Here is a 15,497-nt window from a genome sequence, read left to right as displayed (position 1 = left end):
CTTTCCCTTCTGTCACAGGAAATTAGAACCTATGACAGGAAGTCAGAACCTCTTCCCATCCTGTCATGGGAAGTTAGAAGCTCTTTCCCTTCTGTCACAGGAAGTTAGAACCTGTGACAGGAAGTCAGAACCTCTCCCCATCCTGTCACAGGAAGTTAGACACTCTTTCCATCCTGTCACAGGAAATTAGGAGCCATGATGATGGCTCTGTCACATTCTGTCACAGGGGGTTAGAACCTATAACAGGAAGTCAGAACCTCTCCCCATCCTGTCACAGGAAGGTAGAACCTGTCGCAGGAATTTAGAAGCTCTTCCATCCTATCACAGGAAGTTAGAAGCCATCATCATTCTGTCACAGGAAATTAGAACCTATAACAGGAAATCATAACCTCTTTCCATCCAGGAAGTTAGAGGCTGTCATCGTTCTGTCACAGGAAGTTAGAACATGTGACAGGAAGTCAGAACCTCTCCCCATCCTGTCACAGGAAGGTAGAACCTGTCACAGGAAGTTAGATGCTCTTTCCTTCCTATCACAAGAAGTTGGAAGCCATCATCATTCTGTCACAGGAGGTTAGAACCTATAACAGGAAGTCAGAACCTCTTTCTATCCAGGAAGTTAGAGGCTGTCGTCATTCTGTCACAGGAAGTTAGAACCTGTGACAGGAAGTCAGAACCTCTCCTCATCCTGTCACAGCAAGTTAGAACCTGTCTTCTCCTCCATTCCAAGCCCTGGCTGTTCCTGTGGGTCTACAGGGACCTGCGCCTGGGGCACGAGGCTCAGCGAGGGGGCGGAGGAACAGACCTCCCTGCCAGAGCAGAAATCTGGCTTCCTCACTCACTCTGCGACCTTGGGAAGGCCCCGAACTCTTCCGGGCTCAGTTTCCTCATCTGAAGAATGGCACTCAACCCACGGCCCCAGAGCAGTTCCAATGTTCCCACTAGAGAAAGCTCGATGATCAATGTCCAAGCGCCTGATAGATGGCGGCAGCCGTGACTGCTAATGGCGGAGATGATCACTTCCGGGGTCCTCTCTGTGACCCACCAAGAGCCCTGTATGGCCCCGACCACTGTCTGGGTGAGGGGCCAGGCGCCTGGACGACACTCAGGGGGCAGGGCGTGCCTGGTGAGCGTGGCCCGGGGTGGGGCTCTGCCAGTGAGAGGGAACACGCCTCACTCCCGGCGCAGCCCTAGGCCCCAGCCACCCAGCGCCCCCTGCGGGTGTTGGAAGAGGCTAGTGGCTGAGTCAGCGGCCCCGGAGGTCCACGGCACCTCCTGCAGGTGAGTGAGGGGGGCTCTTCCTGTTGGCCGAACTGGCCAGAGGGGTGGCGGGAGGCCCTGCACAGCGAGCCCCCCGCTTTCCCTTGCGCTCTGTTGTCCCTCCGCTTGCTGAATTTGCTCTGACCCTCTTCTTGTCTCTCTGTCCACTTTTCTTGCAGCCGCTGCGAGCGCTTGCCTTGCCATGAGAATCAGGAGTGCCCCAAGCTGCCTCTGAGAATAACGTACTACCACCTCTCTTTCCCCACCAACATCCAAGTGCCCGCGGTGGTTTTCCGCATGGGCCCCTCCAATGCCGTCCCCGGGGACAGCATGCAGCTGGCTATCACCGGCGGCAATGAGGAGGGCTTTTTCACCACCCGGAAGGTTAGCCACCACAGCGGGGTGGTGGCCCTCACCAAACCTGTCCCTGAGCCCAGGGACTTGCTCCTGACCGTCAAGATGGACCTCTACCGCCACGGCACCGTCAGCTCCTTTGTCGCCAAGCTTTTCATCTTTGTGTCCGCAGAGCTCTAAGCACTTGCTTTGGGCCGCCGGGGGCTCCCTCTTGTCGCTTTCCTAACCCTCCCCTCCGGGATTTTAATAAAGTCGTAGCAGGCGATCCCTACACAGCGTGCCTCGCGTGCCTTGGTTTTATTTCGCACGGTGGGGATTCCGCGCTGTTTACCACTGGGTGGGGGGCGCCGGGCACCTGCCATTGCCCGGCCCCACCCCCGTGCGGTGACGGAGAAGTGTTTGTCAGTGCATGGGCGGGTTCCCTGTTGATGGAGGTCACTGAATACCTCACCAGGGAGCCGCAGGGCAGGGAGAAGGAAGCTCGCCTGGATCATTTTGGATAAACATCTCTTCTCCATTTTGCGCTGAGCCCAAAGGAGGAGGCGATCATTGAAGCCATTGAGCTCCTTCCTCTCTCGTTTTACAAACGTGGAAACCGAGGCCCAGAGAAGGGAGGGAGCTTGGCCAGGGTTTTGTGGCCCATTTGTGGCAGAGCTGGGCCGCGGGACCAGGGCTTCTGGCCCTGCTTGGTTTCCTTGCTGTACCGCATGGAGCTGACCATTTACTGGAGTCAGAAAAACTCGATTCTGAGATTCAAGCCTCTTTTCTGTTTGTCTTGATGAGAAGCCTGAACTGGTGGTGGAAAAACACTGGACACAGGTATAGAATCTTGGCTGCAGCTCTTGCCTAAATAAGGTCGGTTGCCTCTGTTGGGTGTTCTGTCCCCATGCTGGGAGGCGGTAAAGTACAACACAATACATGTGCCGGCTCATGGGAGCCACTGAGCATGCTTCAGGCCCTTTGTGCATTACCTCCAGGGGTGCAAGTCAGGTGTCTCATCCCCCATAGAGACTCAGGGAGGGTGAGTGTTGCCCGAGATCACACAGCTGGTATTTGAACCTTGGTTTCCCAGGGTTCCACAATTCGGACGATTCCTTTCTACCACAGTGCTTTCAGCATGGGCCTTGACTCACCTGCCTCTCTTCATCTTCCCTACCATGATTCCAGCCAAACCATCGTCACAAGGCCCCAGAGTGCCTTTCAGGCCCTGTGTAACTTAGTCCTTGCATGCATCTCGGCCTGCCTTCGAATTGTTCTCCCCTTGGTCACTTCCCTTGAGCCATACTGCTGAGTTCTTTGCTGTCTCAGGCCCTTTGCACATGCTTTGCACCCTCGGCTTGAAAGTTGGTTGAAGCTCAGCTTAAGCATACCTTTCTTGGTGAGGTCTTCCTCAGCACCCTTGGGTTTGTCATCTCCTCTATGAGTCTTTCTCATAACACTCCATTGTTATGCTTATCACTGTTCGCACTTCCCGTGTGTCTGTGTTTCACATATGTCTTCTCCACCACCCAGAAGCCTCTGTGATGGCAGAGACCAGCTCCATCTCATTTGGTGATGTGTCCCTAGCTCCTGGTGAGCTGCCCAACACATAGTACATGCTCTGTCCATGTCTGTTGAGGGAAAGGATGACTTTCTGCCAACACTGGCTTATGTCTCTAGCATTTTCTGTAACTGCCAATGCTGTTTCCGAGCAGAAACAAGAGGGGAAGGCAGAACGCCACAGAGGAATCAAGTAAAGGATATTGCAGGATCCTAAGATCCTTTCTACGATGACATGTAAGTTGGTGGGGGAGGGTGTCCTGGCCTTGCCATCTGGTAGGGGAGACGGACATCCAGGAAACTGGGCCCTGTCCTTTTTGATAGAAGCAGCAATGAAGTTGCCATAGAACCATGCACACTTCTAGCCAGTCACCTCAAGCCTCCAATCTGTCTCCCATACCTCTCTCTGCTCATGTCTGGTCTGGAAAGCCTCCTACTCTCCTATCTTCTAGTGCATTCTCCAAGTTACAACTAGAGGACCCCCTCAGAAGGACTGGTCTGTGATGTCCCTCTCTCATTAGGACCTTCTGTGGTTCTTTTCTATGAAGAGATGAAGTTCAACTCTCTTGAATGGCATTCAAGGCTCTGCCCACCTTTCTAGCTTCATCCTAGCTCATCCTCTTTGTTCTAGCCATGCAGAGTTGCTTGCCCTTCCCTGAAAGTGCCTGCCCTTGGCTTTAACATGTGCCATGCCATCCTTCTGCAGACTGCTATTTTCCTTGAAGTGTGAGCTCAAAGATCACCTCCTCCATGAAGACTTTCCTTAATCTGAACTCTCATAGCCCTGGACATACTCCATCTGAACATTTTCCCTGTTATCTTATGGTTGTTACTTTTTATTATCCCTACTGGGGCCCTTTGAGAACAGGGATTATGTCTGTATTCTCTACAATTTCAGAGTGTTTGGCCTAGAAGGAGTTCAGTAAACATCCGAATAAACATATAGATGGATGGATGCATGCATGGTTGGTTGGATGGAAAGATTGATGGATGGATGGTGGATGGATGATGGATGATGGATGGGTGTTGGATGGATGAATGGACGGATAGATGGGTGGACAGTTGGACGGATTGATGGATTGATGGTTGGATGGATGGATGGTAGATGGTTGGAGGGATGGATGATATTTTCAAGGTTCAGTTCAAATATTACCTTCTGTGAAGTCAGCATGTTACAGCAGGGATCTAGTTATTGCATTCAGTTATTCTTTCATCATGATCCAGATTATTCAGGTTGGAAGAAACATTTTTCCTTCATGTCCATAGGAGTATCAAGTGGGGGAAAGCTCTCAAGGGCTTTAGAGGCCATGCGTTGACCTTACAGGATTTGCCAGGGTCCCCTTTGCAATATTCCCACCAACGGACTTTCCAGGTTTGCTTGTACTCTCCTTTGTTTGTGGAACTCCCTACATCTTAAGGTGGCCTATTCCATTTTAGGACTCCTCTGCTGTCTCTGTGTGTGTGCCTGAGAGCACATGAGGGGCTATATCTGCATTATGTGAAGGCTCATCTCCTTCACTATGGCTCATCTCCTATCACTACGTGATAGCCTATCATTACGTGAAGGCTCATCTCCTATCACTATGTAGCCCCTGTAGTTCCTTGGGGCTACATAGTGATAGTCCTACCTCGTGCTGCTGAGATAATGCAGGGCAGAAATATAACAAAAGGAACAAGAGTTGGAATGTCCTCCTTGACATTTACTAGTTTTATGAACTATTCAAAGTCATAGATAAGTCATTGGACTTTCAGAGCTTCATGGCCTCCTTATGGGTTATTTTGAAGATTAGTTGCAATTGCAAATTGCATTATCTGGTGTATATATAGTAGGCAGTCAGTAAGTGTTGGCTTCTTCATTCATTGGAAGGAATTGAGTGTTCATTTAGACCTTGAGTTGAATGGGAAATGAAGCTTCAGAGGGTTTGAATGTGTCCAAGGTCACTGCCATCACCTCTGACTAACTCCTAGGCCTCTGTTCTTCTGACTTTATCACTCTACTAACTCTAGCTCCCAAGGGCAAATGATAATAATCATGATTGTCATTATTATAATGATAATAATCATAGCTATGATAGCTAACACGTGTACTCTTTACTGAGGCCCAGGCACTGCTCCAAGCATTTAACTCTATTAACCCTTCCAACAGCCTTGTGAGGAAAATGCTGTTATGATTCCCCCATTTCACATGGAAGACTTGGAGGCATAGAGAAGATATAAGTAACCTGCCCAAAGTCCCACAGCTGGTATCAAACCCAGGAAGCCTGGCTCTGGAGTCTTCTCTGAAACCCTGCCCCCCTGCTGCCTCAAATGCTGCGAAGAGGGTGGGATTTCCAGGATTTGTCAGTGCTGGTCAGATTGTTAGTCTGGCTTTATTTCTGAAATCATGGATACAATCCCTATTCTGTCATTCCCAGGTATAGAATAGGACGTTTTATTAGCTAAGGAGGGAGGCAATGTGGTATAGAGGGAAAAGCTGTAGAGATTAAATGAGACAATGTGTGAGAACTCTCTAGCACACAGAATCTGGGAAGATGCGGCTGCATGGTGTTTGAAGCTCTCTGGATCCCAACCCAAAAGACACAGACAGCTGGACAGATCACGGAAAACATGCCCAACTAAACAAGATGACATCATATCCTTAAGAACCCCAAGATACAGTTCATGTCTACCTGCATGGTCTTAGCACCTGTGCAGAAGAAAGCAGTGGAAGACTCCAGAAGAGTCAACAGTCATTCCCTAGAAAATACAATAGAAAAATTTTGGAGCAGCGGCTGAGACTGGGAGACACTTTACTCAGTGCATGCGAGGAGCTCATGAACGTGTAGAGGAAATGGAGCCATCTGGCCCCTAGGAACTCTTGGAACTGGACCCAGCAAGGATTGCCTTAAGGTGGATCTCACACTATGGAGAAGCTGTTGGAAGTGAAATGCAGAGTTGAATAGGAAGGAGACAATAGACTGCAGATAAAATCCAGGTAAATGTAGAGGAATATTAGAAAGCAAGTTGCTGCAAATGACAGAAAAGGGAGCTCTGTGAAACAGAACAGCTGCTGTAAATATGCCTTTTTCTAAAATTTTAGGATAATTAATTTCACTTGGAAATGATCAACCAAAAAGTAGCAATGCTGAATCGCATATAAAATTATTGTAGGAGAAAGAATGAAAAAGAATGGAATGGCATCTCTCTGCCTAATGTAGGCACACTAGAAAGATATGCTCCAAATCCAGATCAAAACTGTAACCTATAGCAAAACAAAAACCATTAGGAAAATGGTCGAAAATGGATGAAAACTGTAAGTCAGAATTAGGAAAAATTGAGAAATAAAGTGATGGAACCCAGGAAATAATTTAAAATTATAGCAAAAAATTATAACTGCAGAAATAAATATTTGAGAGAAAGAGTGGCCGCGAAGAAGACAAATTTTACAGATCAAAAAGGAAATAGAAGAGATGAAAGGGCTTAAGGAGAAAGTGACAGATATTGAAGACACACAGAGAAGACCCAACATACAGATAATAGAATTCTCTGAGGACTGAGCCCACAACAAAGGAAAGAAATAAGTATTAAAAAATGCTAACTCAAAGAAGTTCCCAGAAATTAAGAAAAAAAGAAGATTTGAAAATCGACATGAGAAAACACACAGCATGCCCGAACATACCTACTCAGAGCTGCAAATCCCAAGACATAGTCTTGTAAAGTTATCAGACCATGAAAGAAAGAGAAGACAAACATCTAGCAGGCATCTAGGTAAAACCAGCAACAGTGCTTAAGGGAAAATATTATATTGACATCAGACTTCTTCACAGCAACACTTATGCTAGAAGAAAGTGAATACTTAGGATCCTCAAGAAAACATAGGCCAAGATTATACACCCAACAAAACAGACTTGTGTGCACAAAGGACACAAAGTATTACCACCATGCAAAAGTATTGCTGTGCAAGCATTAGGCATAGTTACACATCCAGCTACAACCAAGTGAGTGTTATAAGGAAATCGTATTCTGTGAATTGTTTTACATTCAAACAATGTAGAAAGAGCACATCTGTTAAAAACTGCAGGTAGAGTAGGGAGTACATTGCCAGACAAACATTATTTTAAGTACTTATGTCAGTGGTGATAATTTTAGCATTGCCCTTCTGAGACTAACGTGTTGGAATTTGGAATAATTACATCAATAATTGTGGAATATTCTATCGTCTCCTGTGTTCCTAAGAGCCAGGATTCTGTCATGGAAGAAAAGGGATTCCTTTGTAATATAGAAGAGATTAAAAGACTGTCTGGTTCTTGTTTTGAATTAGAATAGAAGTAGGAACTCATGATATATTTTACCTTTAAAAATCCACAGAAGAGGCCTGGAGGCAAGGGCGAAGCCAGCAGCACCCACCATACCTGGTACCTAGGGTGTGGCCTTGAAATACCATTTTCCACTTTAAAAGAAAACCCAGACAAACCCAAGACTTCTTGGAGAAGTAGCTGGGGAAGGAAAAGTACAAGATGAGACGGACCACCCTGTTGTGACATAGAGTAAGAGAGCTACTGAAGATTCCTGGAGCCACTCTGATCTTCCCTCTGACCAAAGAGGGGAAAGCTTGAGTTCCAGAAAAGGATAATAATTGCAATGGGTTGAAATTCATCAAATAGTTTAAATCCATGAGTTCATACTGATATTTAAAAAAAAATCAATGGTTATGCTCTGGGTGATGATGGAGAGAGAGAAAGTCCATGATCCTGAAAACTTGTAAAAACAAGGCAAGAATCGGGCATTGATCTTCCTTTTCTTCTATGAACGATACTCCAGACTCTGTATGAGGGGCAGCACTCTTTCCAGAACCAACTAACATACTGAAAAGAAACAACAGAATCAGATTGCCAGCCTTTTGCAATCCCCGATGAATCAGCGGGTCTAGGCCCTGAGCATCGACAGCTGCTGACATCACAGAGAGAGAGTAAACCAGACACCAGGTGGCCCCCGATAGAAGAGACGTCACCAACTGTCATCTTGCCAAAGGGCCTGGGGCTGCATCTGATCGGGTCTGGATCCAGCAGCCAGTGTGGCAGAAATGCAGAGAACAGAAGACCTCGCTGTGTAGCACCAGGAGGGTGCAGTAGGCGGGCCCGCCTGAAGAAAGCGCTATGGCTCAGAGACTTCCAGTTCCTTAGCAGATCAACTTCTGGGAAATGAAGAGACAGAGGAAACCCATAGATTAAAAAGGACTTGAGAGCATGCTTTTCTCATGGACAAATCTAAACGGTTACGTCTCGAGGCGTGCACCCCTGTGATACGAACCATAAAGAAAGCCAGGTGGGCGACGCTGGCACCGTCAGGACAGGGGTCCTGGGCAGGGGGCAGGCACGCAGAGGGGTGCTGAGGTTGGTGCGGGCACATGAGGGGGTCTCGGGTGGCAGACGGAGGATCTCTTTCTTGACCTGAGTGGCGGTCGTAATACTCATTAAACGGTGTCTTTGTTCCGGGTAGGTTTTGCATCTGTGTTTTATTTTACAATAAGGAGGATTTAAAATCTGTCTGGCAAACAAGCCACCCCCTTCCCCCCCACCCCGGTCTGTCGCATGACACTGGGGGTCTGACTTCCTCGTGCCAGGCACTGAGCTGGGCACTACGTCTGCAGCTCCCTCCCTTCCGTGACCCACCTGGCTGGGGGCTCTGGGGAGGCAGTACCACGTCTCCCATGTCTGCTTCGGCGACCCTGGTGTCTCGCACCCAGTCGGGCTTCAACACCCACTTGTCGAGCCCATGAATCTGCAGTGGCGGAAACTGAAGCCCAGCCCATACGGTTGGGCCAACAGCAGAGCTTTGCCTGCGCACAGGGCACATGGACATCGGAGTGCGGCTCCTCGTGGAGCCTGGGTCTCTGGGGGAGGGGCAGTTCCGACTTTCCCATCCGCCCCTTGTGCTGTGATTCCCCTCAGGCTCCGCCAGGAGAAGACAGACACCGTCCGCTGTGTGAAGTCCTGCCGTCCCAACGACGTCACCTGCGTGCTGGACCCGGTGCATACCATCTCGCATACCGTCGTGTCGCTGCCCACCTTCCGAGAGTTCACCCGCCCTGAAGGTGAGTGGAGCTTGAGCCGAGAGCTCGGCCTCCAAGGAGCTACATCCTGGTAAAGACACAGAGTGGCCTCGGCAGCTCCCGGTGTCCCCAGTGCGCACGGCACCACACCGGTCTATTCCCGGCTCTCCACTCAGGAGAACGCTTCTTCTGGGTCACAGCTGTTCGGCAAACAGCTGTTGAGCATTGACTCTGCGCCAAGTACTACGGCATCAGGGAGGGCTTCTGGGAGGAAGTGACTTCCATGCCGGAGCCCACGTTGTCAGTAGGAGGTAAATAGTGAAAGTGGGGAGCCAGGAGAGTGGAAGGTGCCAGGTGGAGAACTCATCTGGAAAGGTCTGGAGGTGAGTTTGGGGGGCAGTGAGTATTGGAGGAACAAAGCCAAGTTTTCCTGGCTGGAGTGGGAGAGGCTTGGCAAGAGACAGGCTGGGAAGGGTAAGCCCTAATTTGGGACGGAGGTTTCCACTGCGAGGCTCTTGGGAGCCATCACAGGGCTGGGCCTGATGCTATGGGCATATACAGAAAGGTCACCGTGGAGACCGAGGGGCTAGACCGCATCCAGGGAGCCCAGGAGTAAGTCAGGGTTCCCAGCCCTACCCTGCAGGCGGCTCCTGGCCGGCTGTGTAGACCGGCCATCACAACACCCTTCCCGAGGGGGTAGGACCTGCGGCGTGGCACCCTCCTGGCCCCTGGACTCCTTGCTCCCTGGAGTGCAGCCCCTCCGCGGAGGCTGCTGTGGTCTCCGGCCACCCCTTCCTCTGTGGCATCTTCATCCCTGGCCTGGGAAGGATGATTGATTCATGGGGCAAACGTGGATGGGGCCTCTGGGATATCAGGCTCAGAGCCAGGCTCTGGGGCACAGCAATCAAGAAGAGCTCCCTGGCCCCCCGAGGGGAGAGGTGCAGTTGAGCCAGCATGACCGAACCCCAAGTCTACACACTGGTAGCCTCCCACAGAGACACGGGAGCGCGGGCCAGAGCACAGCTCCCCATTGCTGAAGGCAGGGGAGGCCCCCAAGGATATGGTTGCCTAAAAGAGCGGGCAGCCCCCCCCCCCACTGACCCTTTCTTCTAGAAAAAGGAGAGGCCCAGAAACTCTGCAGGGCGGCATGGGCTTGCACTGGAGGACACCCCTGACTGCTGCTTGTCTTGTGCCAAATGACAGGTTCCACGAAACCACAGACAAATCCTTCCCAAACCCCTAAGAGCCAGTTTTGTGGCCTCTCGGGCCGTGCTGGTCTGGGCGTGGATTCTACAGGGAGTTCAGTGTGGCTGGGGATGTCTATTAACATCTGGGGCCCGGGCAATCCTGACCTTGACCTTTAGGGCTGAAAGGACCCTTAGCGGCCACTGGCGGTCTGCCTCCTTCACTCTACAGATGAGGAAATGGAGGCCCAGAGAGAAGACACCTCCAGATCGCCCAGAGCCAGGGTAGAGTCAGGGCCTTGTGCCCCCAGCCCAGGGCAGCTGGCCTTGCTTTACACGGGGTAGCCGGAGAGATGGACACAGCCACCAGCCTGGCCAGTCCACCATGAGAAGTGGCTGTTCTGACCCGCATCCCCGCGGGGCAGGAGACCGCCCTGCTCTGCTGCCCTTGCTGAACTCTTGCCCTGTGGCCCCGCATCCACCCCCTTCCCCTTCTCCCAGCTCCACGAAGATCTGTGACTAATGACTCACTGTGCCTCAGCCCTGCCATGGCTGCCCATTAGTGGCAGGATCTGAGGGAGCACCCAAAGCTTCTCTAGGCCTCAGTTTTCCCCCCTGATCAAAAGGCAGCTAGGTGATGACCTGTGAGCCCTCGGCCCCCTCTGCTTTCTTCATGCGGGGCTCGCTGGCCTGGGCTCTCGGGACCCAAGGGTGCATCTCCAGGGACTCCAAGCTGTGCCTCCCTCCCACAGAGATCATCTTTCTCCGGGCCATCATGCCCGTGTATCCTGCCAACCACGCTGACATCATCTTCGACATCACGGAAGGGAACCTGCGGGACTCCTTCGATATCATCAAACGCTACATGGACGGCATGACTGTGGGTGAGTGGCGGGGGACGTTCAGGTCCTCCCAGGCAACGGAGGCCTGTTCGACCAGGCTGCTGGGGAAACCTCTCTGGGCCAACCCAGGTTCCATCTGAGTGCCCCTCCTAAGTCCCTCCTGTCCCTCAGGGCCAGCTGGAGCCTCCTCCTGCCCCTAAAGGCAATCACTGGCGAGGAGCGGGATCTGCTCCTGGCTGTGCACCAGGTCTCAGGGGGCGACCCTGAGGGGCTCCGTGTCCTGCCTGTGAATGGGCAGATTCACTAGATCTCTGTGTCGCGCTCATGAACCGACGATATCACACAGGGGACGCACTTGTCTCAGAGCTCGGACAGTCCCCTGGTCAGTGGGACCTGAAGGGACTCTTAATCTTGTGGAGTGACAGAGGGAATAGCCAACGGGGGTCTGAGCCTGCGCTCTGGCCTCGGCCCCAGACCGCTTGCCTTGCCATGTGTCCAGTCAATGTCCCTGCCGGCGGGTCATGCACAGCCCTTGAGCAGAGAGTGGGGGAAGGGCACCGGCCCATAAACCTCTCCTGAACAGTCGCCTTTTAGAGACCTCGAGGTCGTGGGTGATGGAAACTGTCACAGCGGCCATTTAGACTCTGAGTTGAGCAGCCGCGGGCCAGGCCCTGTCCTCACATAGGCCTCAGTTTCTCCATTGTGGGTGGGTGGCATGGACTTGGTGGTGTCCTGGCCCTGGATCCGAGCCAGAAGGACCCTGGCCCTTCTGCAGAGCGTTTTGGAACACGGTCTCTAGGTGGCGCTGTTGGATCTCAGAACCAGGTCCCTGCGCCGGATGCCGCCAACCGTTGTTACCGCAGCAGCTGGAGACCCGGATCGTTACTCCCCTGTTGCCAGAGAGCCATTTATAGCGACTTTACAAGCTCTTAAATGGGTTTGCATGTTGTAAACACGACTGAGTCATTTAGGGGCTCCCCACCCCCAGCCACCTCCTCCGCTAGTTGGCAGCAGGAATAATTAGTTAATTACAATTAATGGTACATCAGTCCTCACTGGGATTCCAGGGGGAGGGATGCAGTTGGGCTGTCAGCAGTCCTAAAACTGGCTGCTTGCCCTGAGTCACTGCCCACCCTGGGCCTCAGTTTCCCCCACGTTAGACGAAGAGGCCCAGGGGAGGAGAGCAGACGGGAGGAGGGAGGCTCAGGCTCTGTCCCGTTTGGGGGGTCATGGTGAGCATGGCCTGCCAACACTGGCCTCCAGAAGCCCACCTCCTCCCAGCCCCGTGTGCGTGAGGCTGAGCCAGCGGGGGAGCAGCGACACTGCCTCATAGCAGGTAAATCACCCCCTCGTGCAGTGAATCACCCCCTCGCAGGGTAAAAAGTCACAGCTTTGGAACTGTAAGAGCCGGACTCAGAACCTTCTGCCTCACCCGCTCACTCTTTCCCTTCTGCTTTGTCCCTGAGCCCCCATCTGTCCGGGAGCCCGGACTGGACACTGCGGGGACACAGGTGAATAAACAGCACGCAGACCCTGCCCCGGGGGGCTTTGCATTCCTGTGGGGGAGAGCGACGGGCCCAAAACAGATCATCAAAATCTGACACTGAAGAGACTGACAAGCCTCTGTGGCCCCACAAGGCCTCTCTAGGGGGTGGCACCTCACGGTCCCAGTTAAATCCTTCCTGGGTGACCCATGCCTGGGGGTTGAGCAGCGGCTGGGCCTGGATCCAGTGCCCACCAGTGCATTTTTCTAGCCGCATCTGTACTCCAGACAGAGTCAACCTGGGAGCCTCCGTTTCACAGCTTCCCATCCACTGGGGCAGAAAATCTTGGCGTGTCGGAGCCTGGAGGCTCCTAGAGACCATCTCTTTCCAACTGCTTTGTAGAGGGGGAAACCGAGGCCCAGAGAGGCGAGAGGGTGTGCCAGGCTTCTCACGGTGCCTCAGGGCAGAGTGGGGAACCGAATGGAGCCCCTGGGAATGGAATGTGCTGTCCCTCACTGCGCTTGGTCACGCGTGCCCTGGTCTTTGGAATCTGGGTTGGGGCTGCGTGGAGGAGGGCGCAGGCCAGCCCCGGGGCATTCGTTGTGCTTCCGGCGGACTCGGCCTCCTCCACTCCTCACTGTGGTTGCCGGGCATCCATCTGGCCGGGGTTTGGCATGGGGTCCCAGGATCCTCGTGCTGATGTCATCTCCCAGATTGAGGACTGAGGCCAGGGGAGTCCGGATGGCAAGGTCTCGCTGGGGTAGGACCTGAGCTGGCTTTCAGGTTGGGCTCTTGTCTCTGCCCACTGGTGGCTGCCTTATCTCTCTACTTGGGTCTCCTCCTTGGGTTTCCTTAGCCTCACCTCTTTCCCTCTCCTCCTCTGCCCCAAATAACTCCTGTTCACCCCAGGAGCTCCTGGGCCCCTTGGGGTGGCCGTGGTGGTGCAGCTCCAGGCCTGTCCTCCTGTGGTGGATGGTTTGCTGCTGGATCCGAGCCCAGGCATGAGTAGCCCACGAGCCGCAGCCAAATTGTTTACCCCGCACGCCTCTCGGGTCTCACCAATACCTTCAGGGATGGGTGCGATCGTCTCCCTGGGGCCGAGAAGGCAACAGAGTTAAACCACCACACTGGGACCAGGCATCTGAAACTCAGTGGGGCCTGGGTATTTGCCAACTTGTTTTTAGGGGTGCAGTTCTCATTTCAAGCAACATCTTAGGAACCCTGTGTGTCAGTGGAAAGGAAGAAAGTGTTTTCTGGGGCCACTCACACCTGCTCTCTGTGTGACCAGCAGGATGTGGGGGGCGGTTCCTGGGACCCAAAGAGAACTAATGTGCAGCCCCACGCTGCCTGTACTGCTGGGAAGGGAGACTGACCCACTCACAGGTGTCAGCTGAACACCTGCCCGCTTTAGGCCATGCCCTATATGGATACTGGACATGAGGTCAGGAAGGCTTCCTGGGGGAGGTAAGTTCTGAGCTGAGTCTCGACACATGTGAAGAAGCGACTAACACTTAGTGAGAGCCAGGAGAGCAAGAGGCTTGTCCTTGGCCACTCGGTGTTGTGGGCAAAGCGGGCCTAGAGCCCCATGCTCCCCAAAAACCCGGGGCTAGAGCCCGCTGACGGCTGGGGCTGACTTGGGCAAAGTGACAGAGGGTTTGGGTCCCAGAGAAACGTGGCGTGCACGAGCTGCCAGGACCCTGAGGCCACAGAGCTCATTCTGCCCCTGAATAACAGAAGGAGAAAGTGCCCTAAGTCTACTCAGAATGTAAAAGGGCCAGGCCTTCCCCTAATACATCCTTTAAAAGCCCGTTCTTAGTGGGGATAAAGGCGGCTCTGCCCAGGTCTGAGCCTGCTGTCTGCCCAAAGCCCGTGTGGCCACCCTGTTGCATTCCTCCTTCACCAGCTGTCAGAGAAAAATGAAGAAAGCATTTTTAGGCTGTGAAAAAATGCCCTCTTAATGCCTGAGGTACCCTCGGGCCACGACGAAGGCCTCCTCACCCAGCCCCACGCTCAGACTTCGCTCTGTGGGCCACGGGCTACGGGCTGCGGTCAGGGGCTGTGCCGAGACGGGCTCCTTCTGGAACTAGCTCGGCACTCGCAGGGGTCCCTGGCCAAGCGGGCGCAGGCCGGGTCCTGTCAGCACCCCCGCCACTGGGGCCTGCCCCCTTCCCAGGCCTCAGGGCCCCGGCGGGTCTCAGAGCCTCACCCTCCCCGCCACCCCCCTCCTCCCGGCTTCTCTTCAGCTCTTTATGAGGACAGGAACAAAAATCTGTCGATCCTGAGGGTCAGCTTTGCCAACATTTCTGTGAAAACCTCCCCAAATCCAAGAGGAGCTGGACAGCGTGTAGCCCGAGTAGTTTTTAGACCTACCTTCTGATTTTGTGCAGGCCCGGCCCATCCTTGGCCAGCGGGCGCATGGATGGGGAACTTAGTGGCTTGCTGGAAGTCGGCCCCTCCTGCCGCACACCCGTTTCGTGAGCTGGGGGTGCTCGGGGAGCCTCGGGACAGCGCGTCAGCCAGGTGCGGCGTGAGTTCTGTGCGGGCCCAGGACTGGCCTTGGTTCCCCGTCAGCTGTGGACACACAGTAAATGATCGAGTGTTTACCCAAGGCCATGCGGGAGGGACAGAAGCACCCCGGTCACACAGCCTCCGTGGGTCCCACCTCCCGAGGCAAAAACCGTCCCTGGCAAGAAAGGGCCACCAGACTGGGATGGAGCCGCGACTCCTCTCTGGGTCCTACGTTTCCTGCTTGGAGTGGAGTCCTTCACACCGGGGTGCTGGTGCGTGAGGTGAGGTTCCTAAAATT

The 15,497-nt window shown here is 53.1% G+C and overlaps 1 protein-coding gene across 2 annotated transcripts in view; it reads left to right on the top strand.

Moving 5' to 3' along the window:
* Positions 1-15,497, top strand: part of FBLN1 (fibulin 1) — a 79,403-nt gene that overhangs the window by 47,893 nt on the left and 16,013 nt on the right. Inside the window, exons 15-16 of one of the 2 annotated variants that reach the window (XM_045083700.1) lie at positions 9,081-9,223; positions 11,118-11,249. In XM_045083700.1, the coding sequence (XP_044939635.1) occupies positions 9,081-9,223; positions 11,118-11,249 (275 nt within the window). Of the gene's footprint in view, positions 1-1,436; positions 1,883-9,080; positions 9,224-11,117; positions 11,250-15,497 lie in introns of those variants that run through there. The other variant, XM_045083701.1, reaches the window with a different exon arrangement.

The sequence above is a fragment of the Mustela putorius genome, unplaced genomic scaffold (assembly GCF_011764305.1).
Source record: "Mustela putorius furo isolate JIRA1106 unplaced genomic scaffold, ASM1176430v1.1 tig00000738_pilon_pilon_pilon, whole genome shotgun sequence".
NCBI lineage: Eukaryota > Metazoa > Chordata > Mammalia > Carnivora > Mustelidae > Mustela > Mustela putorius.
The sequence above is the reverse complement of the archived record's forward strand: the minus strand, read 5'-3'. Positions and strand labels throughout refer to the sequence as shown.